This window comes from Ctenopharyngodon idella, chromosome 8, assembly GCF_019924925.1.
Source record: "Ctenopharyngodon idella isolate HZGC_01 chromosome 8, HZGC01, whole genome shotgun sequence".
NCBI classification, from domain to species: Eukaryota; Metazoa; Chordata; class Actinopteri; order Cypriniformes; family Xenocyprididae; genus Ctenopharyngodon; species Ctenopharyngodon idella.
Window position 1 is genome coordinate 1,833,968 of NC_067227.1, and position 19,700 is coordinate 1,853,667.

At 35.9% G+C, this 19,700-nt stretch overlaps 1 protein-coding gene across 8 annotated transcripts in view; it reads left to right on the forward strand.

The window, feature by feature from the left end:
• Positions 1-19,700, forward strand: part of cabin1 (calcineurin binding protein 1) — a 122,916-nt gene that overhangs the window by 54,334 nt on the left and 48,882 nt on the right. For 5 of the 8 annotated variants that reach the window (XM_051902317.1, XM_051902319.1, XM_051902324.1 and 2 more), the window contains 3 exons: positions 305-723; positions 7,420-7,533; positions 11,657-11,731. In XM_051902317.1, the coding sequence (XP_051758277.1) occupies positions 305-723; positions 7,420-7,533; positions 11,657-11,731 (608 nt within the window). The remainder of the gene's footprint in view (positions 1-304; positions 724-7,419; positions 7,534-11,656; positions 11,732-19,700) is intronic. The other 3 variants (XM_051902320.1, XM_051902323.1, XM_051902325.1) reach the window with 1 other exon arrangement.

Sequence of the window (19,700 nt, forward strand, 5' to 3'; positions counted from 1 at the left end):
GAATAAATTACATTTTAAAAATAAAAGTTTAAAAGAACTGATTTCTATTTTCGATTTTACAAATCTTATTTGTCATGAAAATGTCACAATCCCAAAAAACTTAATCATCCTAAAAATAGTCTTGGCTAAATATAACTTCTTAGCATTTTCTTTTGACATTGGATTTAAAAAAGCCAGACATAGTCTTGACAGTTTTCATGAGATTCAGCCAATATCTGTCTTGCCAGGAGCACAAAACACAGTACGTTCTCTTCCCCTGTTCTGTTGCTTTTTACCTCACCTCTGCCCTCCTAAAATCCCACAGGCACCTTGGAGGACAAGAACATGGACATCAGCTCTGCCACACTGTCTCAAGAATCTTCTGTCACACAAGAGTCTTCAGACACCACCTTATCCATCACCTCCCCTGAGGCCTCCATCCCGAAAACTCCTACCACAGACACCCCGACCCAGGCTCCATCTCTGCCGCCGCACACGGCCCAACCTCACAAACCCCACTCCCAGACGGGCTCCTCCAGCGAGGGGAAGCGCAGACCAGAGCCGCCGCCTCCCCTGGAAGTGATAGAGTTGCCCAAGTGTCTGCCGACGGGACGGGGAGAACAGAGGAAAACACTAGTGGACGTGTGTGTGAGGTCTCTCTTCCTGTGTCTGAGTCGCTTCCCACAGCATTACAAGAGTCTGTACCGTCTGGCCCACCTGTACGCCTACAGCAAGACACACAAGGTGCACACACACACTTAACGCCGCACACCTGTCATTTCTGTGCCATCAAAAATACAGGGATGTATTTACATGAAAATACAACTTGAATTAGAGAGAATATTTTTTATTTTTTAAAACTCTTTTTAACCCTCTCATAACCTCATGGTAGAAAGAACTGTAAAGCCACATTGTAAAGCTGATATTTAAAACATTTTCTTCTCGAGGGGGTCACATCTTTGTCACCTTTTTCACCCCTGATGAGTTTGCAAATATGTCGCATTTTGGGGAAATTCAGCTTTGAATCCAAAATATAAGGGACTCGGCACATTTTTCTGAAGGACTGCAGTGAACAGTCTCGTTTTTTTTTTTTTTTACTGTAATAATTTACTACAGAGATTTTCTGTCTATTTGACCGATCCTGTAAAATCTGTCAAGTGTCATGTAATTGAGTGCAAAAAGAAGGATGTAGTCACACAACAATTATTATTGTATAAATAATTTATTATTGCAGATAATATACCATACAACTATTTTATAGTACAAGAGAAAATAATAATATTCATGGTATGATAAAAATGCCCATCCCTAATAATAATGTGTCATTTTTTCCTCATTCTGGTAATCAGAATGATATATTCTCAATTTACAGTAGACTACTGAGAATTTACATAACTGCCTTGTAAACAGGCTTCATTTTCTTTATGTACATTGTTTCTAATAGATTTCGTGGTGAAGTATGAACATGACATTTCTTGACAGTGTTGATGAGATTCATCTCATTTAGTTCCACCCTACACTTAGGCCATTGGTTGAGTCAAACAATGTTTTTAACTTTTTGGGAAATCACCCTGCAAATGGCTTATAGTTACACCTATGGTTGTCTCTGCACATAAAGCCGGAAAGTATTTTGACAGGCATAAGCTTTATAACAACCATTTACTGCACAAGAATGCCAGCATCAGCTCCAGATATAGGTTTAGCTGTAACGTTAACTGAGCCAAGAGGATGATGATATATTCACCAGCGTGTGTGTGTGTTTGTTTGAAAATGGCACAACCCACAGATATTAAGACTGGGTGTTGAAAACTGTGCCCACTCGCCTCTTAGGTGCAAAAAGAGCAGCAGAGCCAAGTTTAACTCTGCCAGAATGTTGTGTAACACCACTGACCACTAAACAAACCACTCACACGTGAAGTCTAATGCAGCCGCTGCAGTTTGTTTTTTGTTTTGTGGTTGATATGTGGGCACATGAGGCCAGTGGGGATTCCCTTACTTCACATGTGTTCAAGTCATGTAAAAACCCATATAAATAAATCAACATCCTGCTGAATTAGGGTAGCAGCCTTAGTTAGACACAGCAAGCCCTTCAGCTCTGATATATTATGCAATATAGAGGGCATCAAGTGCTTTATTGCTTTTATAAAACTACGTACTAGATACATCAAAAACATTTTTGAATTTATTTGTCTTTTAATACTTTTAAGCTGTAACTATATTAGGTATTTTAGTATGACTTTTGACCAATCAGGACCCAGAATCAAAACTATCCATTTTACAGTTATTATGATTTTATTAATTATTATGATTATGATATATCTATATATGATATATCTGATATAAAGTCATATTGATTTAATGAGGATTAAATTCATAGGTTAAATTAATTAACTTTAATACATTCATATACAATTTTAAATACTATTCAAAATATATTTTTTAAAGGAATTAATACTTCTGTTTAGCAAGAATGCATTAAGTTGATCAATAGTGACAGTAAAGACATTTATAATGCATAAGATTTGTATTTAAAAAAATGCTGTTCTTTTGAACTTTCTATTCAAAGAATCTTGAAATTTTTTTCCAGTGTTTTCAACAATAATCAGAAATATTTATGCAAATCATCATATTAGAATGATTTCTGAAGGATCATGTGACACTGAAGACTGGAGTAATGATGCTGAAAATTCAGCTTTGATCACAAGAATAAATTACTTTATAAAATATATTCAAAAAGAAAACATTTATTTTAAATGGTAATAATATTTCACAATATCACTGTTTTTACTGTAATTTTAATTAAAAAAAATACAGCCTTGGTGAGCAGAAGAGGCTTCTTTCAGGAACATTAAAAAATCTAACAGTGGTGAACAAAAACAACAACAACAACAAAAAAAAACCCCTATAATTTGTGTAATATATTTAGTTAATATCAATTAGCAGTATTTATTTAATGACCAAATAAACTGTCAGAACAAACAGATTCATTAAAATGAATCAATCTACCCAACTCTATTAGCTAATTAAGTTTCAGTAGTAAGAACAGTTTGACCCTCACTGCAGTGATGTGATTTACATCAAAATGTCAACAAAATAATACATCTGCTCATCTTCAGCTTTTACCTATGGGAAATTTACCATTTATTATTATTTTTTTCCAGAACTCCATGTGGTGACACATGTGACATTTTCCCTAAGCCACGTAGATGTAAAATAGAGAAACAAAATCATGATTTATCTTGACGTTTGAGACTGAATCATCTCTTACTGTTTATGATGATGCAAGTGACACGCCGACCTGCAGTGTTTGTCACTAATATGCAAGAAAAAATTAAATTGTCACAATGACATTTTTTTTTTTTAATAGCAACAATGCAATTCGGTTTCATGATGGCCAATGTGTGGTACATCATTGGCATGGTGTTAATTTTGTGTTTGAACCAACACGTAAAACTGTGTAAACACCTCGTCAAACAGTCCCTGCATGTGATTATCTCATTTTCTGTTTCCTGGAATTTTCAGCTTCCCATTTGTACAGAACAATAGCAGCTGCCTTTGTAGCAAAACAAACAAAAAAAGTAAAAAGAATTTGTTTGTGTCTTTTAAAAACTGAATATATATCCATAGGCATGTATAATAGTATCAGTGACTGCTTTGTGGACACTTGAAAAGAAAGCAAAGTATTATTGGTCTTAGGGTAGACAGATTAAAACCTCTCTGTGATGATATTCTGCTGGCGTAACCATTCATATCTAGCCTGTTTTTTTTCTCTCTCACTCTCATATCTTGAATTACAATAAATCGAATGCTTCAAACCAAAATGACAACGTTATGTTGTTACACCTTTTTTTCTTCCTGAACACAAAGACAAAAAAGCACCATAAAAGTATCATAATCATATTTCATATGACTTGTACACTATATTTCAAGTCTTCTGAGCTGACTCACTGAAAAAACTGACTGAAATTTATTCACTGAAGATTGTGACATCTGGCTCTTCTTTGCACATTTATTAGAGTTCATAAGACAAATAGCAATAACTAATTCTTGAATGAACTGTTCTTTTGAGTCAGATCTTTTTAGTGAATCCAGTTCACAATATCTGTCTGATGATTTGGTCATAAATCGCAGTGGTTAACAGCTCAGTGGAGGGGAAGATTATCACTGAATAATGACTTAAATTTCAGTCTATTATATGACTTCAGAAGACCTGAAATAAAGCAGATGACTCTTATGGACTACTGTTATGGTTCTTTTGCATCCTTTTTTGAAGCTTGAGCATTTCAGTTCTCATTCATTATGATTAGGGATGCTTGATATATCGGCCACCATATCGGTATCGGCCGATATATGATCATTTTTAATGTTAGCGTTATCGATCCGATAAGAAAATTTGGCCGATAAATAATTGATAATTTTCTTCAGCTGAGACATGTCAGATGCGCACCATTATGGTATTGAATTGCTTGAAATATGATTGGAATCACTTCGATAAGGAAAATACAGTTAAGTGCAACATGTGCAGCGTCTGTCATATAAGCTACATAAAATTATAATGAAAACAATACTGTAAAAGAGTATTGTGAATTCTTTGTTCGCCAGTGATTTAGTGTCGGGAAGAGCACATCCACAACGGAGTTACACCTTCATGACTATAAGTTTGCTTGTGCACTCGCAGCCTTTTGTTTTGTGCAATAGTAAGTTTTAATATTATGTTTATTTTGATTTGATTTATCTCATATATAGGATGTGTTTGGTTAAGAATTAACGTGGTAGTAAAGCGCAATCCATAAACTGGTTCAAACTAGGATACTGTACTGTATATGATTAATGTTATTATGAGACTTTTGTTTTTGTAATCAGGCTCTCAAAAATTATATAACAATTTGGATTTAGATTTATCGGCCAATATATCGTTTATATCGGCTTTCAAATATAAAGAATTATCGGTTATCGTTATCGGCTAAAATGTTCATATCGTGCATCCCTAATTATGATTGCATCTAAAAGGAGCCAGTACATTATTAACAATTTCTGTTACATGGAAGAAAGTTGTATGGGTTTAGAATCACTATATCATGTCATCTCTCTCTCTCTCTATTGCATGTGTATTTGTGCTTTTTGCTGACACTTTCTTACTAAAAGGACTCATACAGATGACATATGTCATCTCCATCCCTTCACACTGAGAAAACTGTCTGATCTTTGAGTAGAGATTGTTCAGCTCTGAAATTTAATCACCCCACCATGACAAGCCAGAGATTTCATAACCGCCACAATGCGTTTAATCGCGTCCGACTCGTTCCCTAGATGAAAGCGTGGAAATTTAGCTCTCAGATTTAATGAATGGCCCCAAACAGCGTTTGAGCTCTCATTTGTACAGTGTGTGACATACAGCGAGAGAAACACGTGTGTCTGTACCCTAATAAAGAAGTCAGACTGCAGCACCATGATGTTATTTGTTCATTACCAGTGAATTAGTGGTGTGGAAATGGATTTGATGGGATGATACAGTGTAATTATATTGGAGTGTCATGAGAGCTTTGATTAGCTCTCAGTCTTTCGCTGTCTAATGGGAGCTGTTTGTCTATGTTTTAAAGGTGTTTTTTGGGTTTTCCTGGTTTTGGTAAAGCACACTACCATACTTCTTATTCTATTTTTGTTATTTTATGCTGTGCACAGAATGCAAGTATTATAGATTCTAGATGGCCCACTATATTATAATAAAATTTGCAGTACTTTAGGGTCAGTCATTACTAAAAAAAAAAAAAAAAAGTTGACGGTACCAGCATTTTGGCCGAGTACCGGGTATGTTTGGTACCTGCTGATAGACACTGCTGATAGACACTTGTTTGTTTGAGCACTCAAATGTTTCTATTTACAGCATGTTTTTATAAGCGTTGTAGCCAATCACAGTCATATCTATTGAGTTTGTGAACACAATGGCCTATCAGAGGTGCTAGGCAGTAAGTTAGTCAGAATCCGCTGAAAACACACAAGGCTTTTTTTTTTTTTTTTTTTTTTTTTTTTTGCTCAATGCAAGCCGCACACTCGCAAATCCTTTAAATATAACCAACAAAGTGTAAACATTATGTAAATAAGAGATTCATTGTACAATTAAGAGAGCTTTTTTTTATTATAACGGGAGTTTTGCAAGAGTTCAGTGAGCTTGCGCTTTAGAGATTGACAGCGTTAAGGCCGTTCACACCGAGAACGACAACTATAACGATAGCTATATTTGCGTCCACGCCAACAAATGATTACGGTCTGTTTATTCTGCGGTTTCAAAGTGTGTACAACATGTTTTTGCTGTTCTTGTTGCATTTACATGGCTTTAACCAGCAGATGTCCTCAGCATGCTGTGTTTCGAGTGAATAGCTAGTGCAGTCGATTTAATCTAACAGTGAATTTAGCTGATGAAGTTAATATCGACAAAGTTAATATTAACAGCGTCTAGTCTTTTTCACTGCAACTTCAAAAGAAGCAAGACAATGTTGTCTGAAAGTGATTCCAACGATGTTGTTTCTCTGTATCGTTATAGCTGTGGTGTGGACTCTGCTATTCTTTTATATTTAGAACGATTTTTAGAACTATATCTTTATACTTATCATTCTTGGTGTGAACGGGCCTTTAGTGATTATAAAGTGAGGCTCTTCTCTTGCTTTCTGTTTATTACCCATTTACAATCTGAATACAAGTTTAGTTTTTCATACTGCTAAGGCACACTGCAAAGTTTCTGGATTGCGAACTGTATTTAAATGCGCAATTGATTCGTAAACTGCTATGACTGACAGTGATAACCAACGGACGAGACAAAATGGAACAACACTTTTTCAACAGTTTTTGCTCTGGTACCGAAATTGGTACAGAGAATCATGAAGTTTTACTGGTATCCCATAATGCAATGTGACGAATCAAGACAATGTAGCACACTAACTGCATACTGCATTAAAATCAAGTGACACTAGCGTAATATAGTTTGAAATGTTTATCGCTATCTACTGCATGCTGTTTCACATACTATTTTCTCAAAACTAGTAGGCAGTATACTATATTTTATCACTGCTTACTGCATTGAAGTCATGTGACACTTCAGTGTAATAGTGTTTATTGCTACCTAATGCATACTGTTACTTTATTTTCTCAAAATTAAGCAATATACAGTATATATTATCACTGCATACTCCATTAAAGCCTTGTGACAATCTAGCATAGTATGTTTAATTGACATATTTAACCTACTGCGTACACTTTTACATGCTGCCTACTATTTTTTAAATAGTATATACTGCACAGATAAGCAGGACTCTAGTTTTTCGTTATGAGTGTGTGTGAGTGAAGCATGCAGGTTTTCCTTCCGACTTCACAGGGTTCAAGTCATCACACACTCTCTTGCCTTCCTGCACACAGAGCTGACTGAATATATTTGTGTTTTCACAGAACCTGCAATGGGCACGAGATGTGTTGCTAGGGAGCAGTGTCCCATGGCAACAGCTGAAGCACATGCCGGCACAAGGACTTTTCTGCGAGAGGAATAAGACCAATCTGTTCAACGTAAGTCACACACACACATGCAGACGCACTTGCATGTCAAAGTTCACCGTATCATGACAAATTTAGTTTACAGCCAAAGCATGATCCACTGTGGAGATATGAATGATGTTTAGCTTGTGAGTGAGTCTTCTGTTCATACACGTGTGTGTGTGTGTGTGTGTGTGTGTGCCATCATGTGTTCCTCTGATTCTGTGCAGTAAAATCCCTCCACACACAGACACACACACACACACACACACACGTAAATCCAGAGAGATTATGACTCCTCACTGAAAATGCCCCAAACTGGCTGGATTTACAGTCCTCACTGCACACCACGAGGCAGACAGATGGCATCACTATGGTGTGTGTTCATATGTTGTTGCTGTTTTGCCCAGTGGCCTTTTGGCACATTGGTACAGTCCTCTCAGAGCTAAGGCTGTGATATTAGAGTATATGTGTCTACCTTTGGCTGTGGATGCGTCGCTGTGAGGAAGCAGCCTGTGGCTTTGTCAGTATTGGCACGCGGCAGTATAAAAACACTTGGGCGGCTCGTCTTGCTGGGCTTCAGAGCTCTGCCCACTAGGATACTCCAACCTCATGCCCACCTGTCCTCAGCTTAAGGGAAAATCCTCACACACACACACACAAGGAGCATCCGGTCCTGGATCATGGATCCTTCTGAAGAGCTTTTGCACTGTATTATGGTGGCCGTTTTATGGTTATTTCTAGAGTTGGGGTACGTGGACTCAAACTCGGACTGCAATTGTGAACTCATGGACTCAGACGCGCTATGGTGGACTCGAACTCGAACTTGACTCGGACAATAAGTAACGACATAAAATCAAGATGACAAGACATAAAAAAATGTCTCCCACTCAAAGTCAGTTGGTTAAGGACTCGGACCCAGCACTAGTTATTTCTTAAATTAATCGGATATTCCACATTGCCCAGTGGTATCCCTCAAACAATGAGCTGATTTAAGTTTATAAATAAACTGTAAAAAAAAAAAAAAAAAAAAAAATCCTGTTGTTTTTACAAAAAAATGGCAGCTATGGTTGCCAGAATAATTCTGTAAAACAAATACAGTAAAAATATAAACACATTTACAGAACAACCTGTACATTTTACAGTATAAAACTGTAATTTACAAAATGTAAATTTAAACCAGTAAATTCAACAATGCACACAGCTGCTAAAATCTGTTTTTTACCTTTTAAAGGATTAGTTCACTTTCAAATGAAAATTAGCCCAAGCTTTACTCACCCTCAAGCCATCCTAGGTGTATATGACTTTCCTCTTTCTGATGAACACAAATCGGAGAAATATTAATAAATATCCTGACGTATCCGAGCTTTTTAATGGCAGTGAGCGGGATCAACGAGTATGAGCTGAAGAAAGTGCTTCCCTCTACATCCATCCATTCATCATAAACATACTCCACACGGCTCCAGGGGTTAATAAAGGCCTTCTGAAGTGAAGCGATGCGTTTGTGTAAAAAATTTTCCATAACATACAGTGCTAAAACAATGTCCTTTTTTTTACAAAAGTCCCTTTCAATTTAAAAGTCTCTTGCAAATGACTCATTCACTCGTAAAGTTTGCCGCCATCTAATGGTGTATTAATGTAACTCAATCCATATTACGCACTAATGGACCCCTTTCTCAATACCAAATACAACATATTATTTATATAAAATAATATTTATTGAACAACAATATTTAAATGAACAACAATAGCCATTATAAATGACAACAGGAAATAACCACAATTGTACAATTCAGTCAAACGTACAAAAGTAGTGCTCTACAGGATGTGTTAAACATAGCCTTAATATTAAATTATCCAATTTAACATAGCCCAATTTGATTTGCTCAGGACCAAGTAATAGTTTAATAAGACCAAAGATTGCCCGTTTTACGTACCCAAAGTGAATTATATCTCATGTTTAACCACTGTAAGAGCCAGCGACAAATCCCCGAAGCACTGGCCGAGATGAAGCTGTTCTCGGTGGGTACACGGCACTGAACGGCCGCTGACGGCCTGGAGCTCACATCTCTGAAAACCTCTAAACAAATTGTGAAATAGGTGGCTGCCATGACAGTCGCTTCAAGCGGAGTGATACAGACGGTGAAAAGGTAGGAGTGCTGTTATCACTAGAATATCACGCAGCTCTCAGCCAGAGTCATTCATGCAAACACAGAACACCATCATGGTAACACGCATGACACTTGAATAATGCAATAAACATTCATTAAACAGCAGAAGATATAACATAAAACCCAAATATACATAACTGAACAAAAACTATTAAGAAACATAATTATTTAAACAAAATACCTTCAAATTTGAAGTGTCACACAGGGAATTCTGGGAATGTCATTTTACTTTTTTTTTTATTTATTTATTTTTTATTTTGTTGATTTGTGCTTTTTTACTTCTAAAAACAGTACAATTAACAACATTTTACTGTAAAATTACATGAAATGTCTGGTTAGATCAATAACATTTTTTCTCTGTATATAGTATGGGAAGTTACTGTTAACCTATTAACAGTTTTTTTTCCCTTGCGTTTTACAATATTTTATTTAAAATTACACTCATTTTTACAGTGTAAGGTTACGAAATATTCTATAATTATATATTACTATATAATTGCAGATAAAACAATGTTTAAAAGCAACTTTTAATCAGTGCAAATACTATTAATGAAGTCAAATGACTTTACTGTAATAATGAGAATAAAGTGAAAAATGTATCAAAAATAGTAAAACATTTTTTAATGAAAATTAGTGAGTAAAGTTAAATAGTAAAGAGTTTAATAACTATTATTAAAAATAATAAAGTTCACAATAAAATAGTTACTTATAAAAATATCAGTATCATAAATATAAATTTGCTATTGCACGATGAGGGTATATTGTGAGATAAAAAGTTTCAGTTGCTAGAACTAAAGCTTCAGTAGTCCTTTTTTATGAGTTTATCTATTTAAAGGTTTATATAGATTTTAATAAATTGTGATTAGGATAAAACGAAATTCTGTGACCAAAAAAAAAAATTATTTCAATGAAATGAACTGTTTTACTCGATTTGATTGAAGTCTGTGCACACGTTCTATGAAGTTATTGAAGTTTAATGGCAACAGCGACATTTAATCATTCGCTGTTATGACAAGCTGTATTGCCTAATAGGAATGCTTGAGTTATACGAACAGTAAAGTGTAAATTATGTCCTGCTGAAAAACCTCTCAACCGTGTTCAGTCACACAATCACACTGTCAAAGCTCTTACTGCAGACACACCTGGATTCATAAAACTATATTCTTATGACCTTCTAGAAGGATTTAATACAAAATGCTCCCGTTTCAGACAACTTGCATTGTACGCTTTTTTTTTTTTTTTTTCATTTCAGCTCAATCTGTGAACATTTTCCAAATTATTTTGTTTATGTAGAAATGGTAATGAATCAAAAATAAAATTAATTGTTGACTATTTTAACAGGCCTAAGTAATCAACTTTTCGATTTGCACTGTTGTGGACAGCTTGTGAAATAGAGTGAACACACAGGACATACTGTATATTTTGTGGTGTTGTGAATCACATGTCATTTCCTGTTGTGCAGAACAGGAGAGCGAGAGTCTTTGCATTGGTGTGTGTGTGAGTGAGTGATATGGGTCAGGCTGCTCTAGTTTGCCTTGGGCTCTGGCTGTATTTGTTGGCCCAAGCCTTAAACACATTACAAAAACACAAACACAGTTCCTCTCCCACGTCCACACACACTCAGGCATATGTGCTCGCATATGTATCCGCCCACTCTCCTGCTCTCACTGGACCACTGGCCCGAGACACAGACTCGATTCAAAGCAGAAGAGCTGCCTGGATCACGTTCAGTCCTCTTCACACCTGTAATCCATGGACCTGTCAATATTTGGACTTTTTGTTTTGTTTTTTGTTTTGTGTTGTTTTGTTTTGTTCAAAAGAAATCCAAAAGAAAACTGGACAGGATTTTTTTTTTCCCTTGGTAATGTACATCAACTGCAAAAATTTTATTTAAAAAATGTATTTTATTTAAAAAAAATACATTTTGTTTTTTTTTATATACTTTATTTTATAATATATATTTTTGTTTTGTTTTTGTTTTGCAGTTGCTGTACAAGAAAAACAAACAATCCTGTCCAGTTTTCTTTGGATTCCTGAACAGTTCATTCATCATCACACCTGTAAATGTCAATATTTTTATTTTATTTTATTATTTTAATGGTTTTTTTTATTTTTATTTTTTATTTTTTTTATATTTAATTTAGATTAATTATTTGTTAATGGACCTGTCAATATTTTATTTTAGCTTTTGAGTGAATTAATCGGCTTTACCTTTGACAGTTTTGAGCTTTTCTTCAGTCAGTTTCTTATAATTGGACAGTTTTAGTTAGGTAAAGCTTTTGAGTGAACTAACCGGTACCTCTGACCCTCAGGGGAATGAACTCTGCCTGCAGCTCTTTCCGTATATCAGCACGTCTGCGAGTGTAACGAATGAAACGAGTGTCTGACAGCAGGCTGAATGCTGTGTGAATGCTGTGCTCGTTCTCTGCGTGTGAAGTGCTGGTATGTGAAAGTTCAGCAGTAGCAAACACCTGTGGTTCACATGTAGAGATACGGTCAGTGTGATTTGCATCTCGACTTTCCTGTTAGCTTCAGGGGGTTGGAAATGCCAGGTGTGTGTGTGTGTGTGTGTGTCACAGTGGAAAGGCACAAACATCTACAGAGGGAAAAGGGGTAATGAGAGCTGTATGACAGAGATACACGCTGAGTTACTGCACTCTTGATTTATTCTCTCTGTGGCTGTAACAGAAATTACAGTCCTCACCTCTCACCTTCTTGTGTCTTCGGTCTCTGCTTGTCTTGTCCCTTCTTGTTTCTTCTCTGCTCTCAGTCTCTCTCCCCTGTAATTCAATTCATATTGCTTTATTGGCATGACATACTGTACTTAGGTACATATTGCCAAAGACAACAAAACGGCTATAACGTATAATTATTTTTATAGTTATCGTTCTTGGTGTGAACGGGCCTTAACGCGGAATGTCACGGAATTTATAATTAATAATAAATAATTAAAAAGTAGGTCAGTACACTTACAGCAAATCACGATAAAGACTAGTGTCTGTGAGTATTAAACTACAAAAGACTATTTAAAGGCAATATGTAAGAATTTTGCAGTAAAATATCCAAGAACCACTAGGCCAGTGTTATATATTTTATTCACTTGAGTACTTACAATATCCCAAATGTTTGCAACTATTTGTAAATCGTGAGAAAATTGCAATTTTAACCAAGGCTCTGGGACGTGTGAGGAGTTGCTTGTCGTTGCGTCATACCCACGTTATCCTCGGTTTCTGGTTTTATTTTGTAGAAACCATGGAAACACCAAAGGTGCTTTAATATATTACATATTTTAATAGACAAGGGAACAACTGTTTTGATACATTTATAGACAGAAAACAAATTGTTGTTATGTAGCTCAACACGTTTAGTCTTATTGTTTAAATCTAATTTTCTTGATTTTTTGCGAGTACCATGCTTTACCATGCCTCAGAGAAAAACACTATTTTGTGAAGTAGCTAACATAGCATAATCAGATGCAGCTTTATTTTTAGTAACAGTAATACAGAATTTTCTCCGTCATACAATATGTTTTAAAATTAATTGCATGCCATTCATCAACACAAGCCATCCAGCATTTAATATGATATTCTAAAATCGATCTATCTTACTGCAGTGTGTCTCAAATAAGTGTCTCACAGCAGCCGCCGAGTGATCGCACAGAGTAACGTTATAACATCATTTTCAACACTCTCAGATGTATCTAATATGATACACAGAGCTGCGTTACCTCGTACTCATGACCGGAAAAGCGGAAGCGGCGCCGGCGACTGTGGCATAATAAAAGTTCCACTGCTTGTGAGGCAATCGCTCCAGCGGCCTCGTTCAGCTCCCACAACACTAGGTCCTGCTCTGCTTCGTACTACAGTAACGTTAATAATCGCATTCAGGGCTCAACGTTAAGGATTTTTTTTCTACTGGCCCGGTTGGGCCAATTTTTTACTTGCCCCACAACAAAAAATGAATAAAGTAAAAGAAAAGAAAATGGGCTTATAAAATAAGTCTAGTTATTGTTTTTGTTGTTTTTGATACATGTAACCTTAATAAATAGGTTTATGACACCAAAAGCTACTAGATTAACTCACTTAAATTTTAAATATTGTTAGACAAATAAACAGTAAGTAATAAAATAGTAACAAATAATCAAATTATGAGTAATAGCAAAATTAAATACAACAGAACAAACATAAATGAAATAAATGGTGCTTTTCAAGTTTTTCATGAAGGTTTAAACAGGAGATTTTCTGGTACAGGAATTGTAATCTAATGTATAACTATATAACTATAAATGAACTTTATTAAAGTTAATCAGTCAAGAGCAGTTACAGATGCATAATGTTTTGAAATGTTGAAAATAAAAAACGTTAAATACTGTTATTTGAAATTATTTTAAAAATGAAAAGACAATTTAAATGTGAAATAAAACCCGCCAGTAGGTGGCAGTGAATGTCATTGAGATTCAACCGATTCATTCAAATGGCTGATTCATTCAGGAAGTGTTGCTCAGAGACACAAAACCGTGCTGTGTGGACTTTGGAACTATTTTCGTAGGCGAAATAGAGCGAAACAGGCGATTTGGTGTCTAAAATGTAAGTCACTTGATATTAAGTTCTTGTTCATTTAATTGTATGCTGTATAAAATCACTATCACATTTGTAATCGTGCTGATATTTGGACAAAAATGGCGCTCTTTGTTTAATATTGGTTAACTATATTAAATTATATAAATATGAAAGATATACAGGGTCATTTTTGCCCCTTATCTTGAATTCTGGGGCATTCTAAAGGCATTTTAGGAGACTAAATCATGTACTGAAAGCGTACACTTGCACACGTCTAACTAGACTACATCATGTAGTGCATGCGTGCACTCAATGGGTGTGTTTTTGTTTGGTTTTTGTAAAGTGAGGGACATACTCGATAATTTCAGATCATTAAATCAACAATTACGTTATCATAGATAATATATATCGCACACCCTACAGCACTGGCCCGATCGGGCAAGCGACCATTCCGTCTACTGTCCCGAGCGTCATTCACACTGGCCCCGGGCCATCGGGCAGTCCTTATTGTCGAGCCCTGGCATTCATGAACATGATTTCTCCCTGAGTCCTATCCCAATTCTTTTCCACCGGCCGTTTAAAGTTAAGACCACATGTCCCAAGATTCCGTGCTCAAACTTGGCGTCATCAAGCTACGCCTTTGTTTTGAATAGGCCTTTAGCGACCTCTAGCGGACAGAATATATTACATATTGCACCTTTAATTCTGCATGTTCTGCGTGTCTCTGTGAATGAATGGCGCAGATGCGCGGTTTCATTTACCTCACACACACACACACACACACACACACACACACACACACTGAAGCACGCGTGACGCTCGCAATGTTTTCAGGCTCTGCCGCCTCACTATATGAGGACATGCATGAACTTAATCTCCAGAGCCTCTCTGAGAGTCACTTCATGAGAATTTTACTATTTCATTTGAGAAAAACTATCATCATATCACAAACACACAGAAACTTCACGGCAACCCGTCACCCCCCTCGCACCCCTCCCATTCAGAGAAGGTACGGTGGCCGTCTGGCCGACATGTCGACGTCTGAGAGAGCAGAGAGTAGCCTGTGTGAAGCAATGAGGTTTCTTCTTACTTCTAACAAAGAACGGTCTCTGCTTCTAATAACTACTACTACTACTACTACTACTTACTGCGTATTCAACGTAGTGACGATGCAAGCTGCCTCTAAAAACATGAACGATTTAGAAGAACAACAACATAGTGACTAAACACGCTCTGTAGAGTGTTTGTCCGTTTAGGGTTGCTGTCGAAACAACTTGACATGGAGGGGGGACCCGCGGTGTATGTGATAGAAATGGCTCATTCTGTGGTAATAAAAACATAACGGTTCATTATGTAATGTCTATGTACACCACTGAAAACATAGTTATGTATATTATATTCCATTTCTGTCAATATATCCTCCCAATTTTTACACATTGCACCTTTAACTTAATGAAATTGTGACAAAAATATATTACTGTTGTACAGTAGAATTTAGCTTTGTCTCGATGGAATAATATTACTAACACTAATAACAATAATAATAATAAATTATTACTAAATCTTAATTTAAGTAATCACAATGTGTTTTATATATAATATATACATTATACAAATATACAATATTTTTATATGTAATAATGTTTTAATTTTAACAGTAAAGCTTTGTTGTGACAAGTGTTTAATTTCATAAATAAAAAAAAAAAACAATTTGTATCAAAAGATTTTAATAAAGATTAATTACATTAATGTTTTATTCCTTCATTTGATTGCCAGAAAAATTAAAATACACAACACAGAATTTCTGAAAAAGCAAAACGTTTTTATAGAAATTTCATTTAAATTTTGTTGTTTTTATGAGTTCAATGAATTTAATTAAATTTAATTAAACCATTAAAATGGAAAATCCTGAAAACTTAAAACAGAAAACACAGATTTTGGTAAAAATAAAACAGAATTTGAGGGAAAAAAACATATTTCATAGGGCCCTAAAAGTGTCATTTTTACATTTAAACTTAATCAATTGTTGTTAAATTGTTAGTTTCATGATTTCAATGAGTTAGACATGCTTTTTGATTACAAAAATTTTATTTAGCCATTAAAAAGGAGTCCAAAAAAATTAAAACAGGAAAAAAAAAAGATTCCAGAAAAATTAAAATGGAAAAAATGTCATTTGAAAAAAATATAATAAAACGTATTTCATAGGGCTCAAATTTTCTTGTCCTTTTCTCTTCTCTGTTCTTTTCTCTTCTCGTTCCTTCACATTTATTCTTATTTCTCCTGTCTCATCTAACCTCACGTATTCTTTTCTTCTCCTCTCCTTCATTAGTCTGTTCTTTATAGCATCTTCTCTTCTTGTCTCACCTTTTCTTTTCTTGTCCTCTTGCCTTGGTTCTTCTCAACTCTCTTCTCCTCTGTTCTATTCTTTTTGTTTCTTCTCTTTTCTTCTCGTTTCTCCTGTTCTTGTCTCAACTCAACTCGTCTCTTTTCTTACAGTCTCCTCTTAAAAGCATCTTCTCTTCTTGTCCCACCTCTTCTCTTTTCTTAGACTCTCCTTTTAGCATCTTCTCTTCTTGTCTATATTTTTTCTTAACTGTTCTGTTCTCATCTCAGCTTTTCTCCCTCATCTCCTCTCCTCTCATATCTGTGTGTTTGTGTTCATATACACTCTTTTCCCTCTGACCCACACTAACATCCTGTTGCATGTTTTCTGTCTCCTGTCGTTCACCTCTCTCTGTATGTTTGTGTGGGTGTGGGCTGAGAAACAGAGACTTTCTCTGATTGGCTGGCTGCGTTCTGAAGGGGCCGTCTCTCCGCCTGTGTACAGAGAAGGAGAGGGAGGGAGGGAGAGCACGAGTGAGCGCACTGGGGTCAGAGCAGAGAAAGAGAAGCGTGGGCGTTTTGTTTTGCGATGGCAGGGCTGGAAAGAGAGGAGAGCGAGCGATAGTCTGTTTGAGGCACACTCGTTCAGCCATCTCTCCTTTTCTCCTCCCTTCGCACGCGTGCAGCCCACTCCCTCAAGCCTGGACTACAGCTCGCCTTCTCTCGCTGGAGCATTTAAAAAAAAAAGAAAAAAAAGAAAATCAAAACATCCCATTTACTCACACACTTCATACAGGCAGAGCGTGGAGTAGCTCTCCTCGGTGATGGTGAGTTTCTTCCTTTTGTTTTTCCTGTTTGGTTTCCTTTTCCTTCTATTTTTGCTCGTGAAATAAAAGGTGGAAAGGAAAAGCGTCAGGTTGCTCGTATTTGAGGTTGTGGAAAGAGTCGGTTGAAGGTGGGAGAGTAGTGTGTGAGAGTTGAAGGAGTAGAGCAAGAGAAAGAAAGTGAGCGTTTGAGAGCGAGAGTGAGTGTGTTGACTCTGTCACGCGTGACGCAGATAATAGTTCGCCAGTGCCGGAGTCCTGTGTTTCGTCAATACGAGCAGCAGTAATGACCAGAAATGGAGTGATGAAGTGCACTGGATGAGTCAGAAAACTGGGAACTTCCTTGTTCCCGCTTTCCTTCTTTCCTCTGTGTTCTTCTTAGACGTTCTGGAGGGCAGATGCTTCTTTAGATTAGCTTACTAGAATTCTTGCCTGACACTTTTAGCAGTTTGGTGTCTAGGGGAATCCCTGAGTTAGAAGTTACACACAACATTTGATGCGTTCACGTTTCGCTCTATTAGTCAAATGTTTTGAATCTCAACAGCTTATCAGAAACACCTTGCAGCGTTCCAGAAATCTTCACGTTGCAGCTTCATCTGTTGGTTTGTGCTTGAAGTGCCGCTCATATCGAAGGCCGTTGAGAAAGTAAAGAAAATGTCAAAGAAAAGAAAAGAAAAGCAAAGAAAAACCTTTCTGCTGCTCGTGCTCAGAAGACTGTGCTCACATGTTGAGGGAAGCCCCGTGTCTGCTGGACTCAATTCAATGATTTTGCTGTCAGATTATATTGATCGCATTAGGAGCAGCTGTAGGCCTGAAACGGACATGACAGCTTGCTTTTCTTTCGCTGGTCAGCTGAGTTTAGTCTTTTGAAGGCTGCACTAAGTAAATTTGTATGGTTTTGAAGCTTTTTTATGAGTAGTCATGTCAATAATTTGTGTCGTTGTACCTGATGTTAAAGCTTCAGGTGCTTTTTTTCTGTTTTGTCTGAAGTCGAGACGTTTTCTTCTCGTACTAATGGAAATACACTCTAAAAACTTTTACTATTATTTACTATTTTTGGTGAAACATTTTTACACTTAAAAATAATGAGTAAATTTTAAAGAAGTGAAATCAATTAATGTAAATGTAAGTAAAAAATAATTGGGGAAAAACATTTAAAAACCAATATGAGTAATTTAAACTAGTAATATTAACTTTAACTCTAAAAACCTTTTACTATTATGTACTAAATTTTTTTAGTGGAACATTTTTACACTTAAAAATATTGATTACATTTTAAACCAGTAAAATCAATTGCATACACCGTATGAACTGAGTAAATGTAAGTAAAAAAAAATTGCATTTGGTACATTAACAAATAAAAATGAATAGAAATAATTGCGGGAAAACATTTAAAAAACATAACTCTTTTTATTCAAGAGTAATATTGACTTTTATAGTATGAGTAATATTAACTTTTCGTTTCCTCTTTATAAATTACTCCACACAGCCACAGGTATACGTGACATTGGCCTTTATTGTCGATGAGTACAGCAATACAGCATATTTTAGACTGTTTTAACACGTATACAATATTGCTTACATTTTAGAAGTATAAATTAAACAATTAAAAGTAATTGAAGTGTAATCAACCGGTCTCTTATACCATTTCAACCATATCAGCGCTGGTTCTCGTGCCTGAGATGGACTGGGTGAACTTCTAACTTCAGACCGCCGTCCTGCGTTTCACTCATAGCCGAAAGATGCTGTGACGCGACTGACTCCATAACCTGCCAATAAACAAGCATTTCACAGTTTTGAGAACATTTTATCATCCAAATTAATTATATTCATTATCTTTAGGAACAAAGCCATGTGTTTTATGCAAGGCATCAGGCGTTTAGGTGACTCATATTGCGTCCCTGTATGTTGTTTTGCGTTAAAAAGAATGATGTAAAGTGCAGTAATGATTTTATAGATAAAATAAAACATACACAAACCTGAATTTCACAGAGGAAATGTACCAATTCTGTGACTCTGAGAAGAGAGAAGGTGAATTCAGTCAGCCCGTGATCACTCAACCATTGAGTTCTCGTCACGTCGGAGGGTGGGGGAGGGCTTCATTGTTTTAATTGAGTAAACTTACTCAACTTCTTAAGTGTGTGGTAAAGATTAATAATATTAATTTGTATTAAGTAATATTTGTGGTTCTTGTAACAGATCAGTTTAATTCTCCATTCTCAAATATTTTGATGGAAATTTCACAAATATGTTACATATATTTTAAAAAACTAATTGGTTAGTCAAATACTAAATTCTTTTAGTGAAAAAAACTTAAATATAAC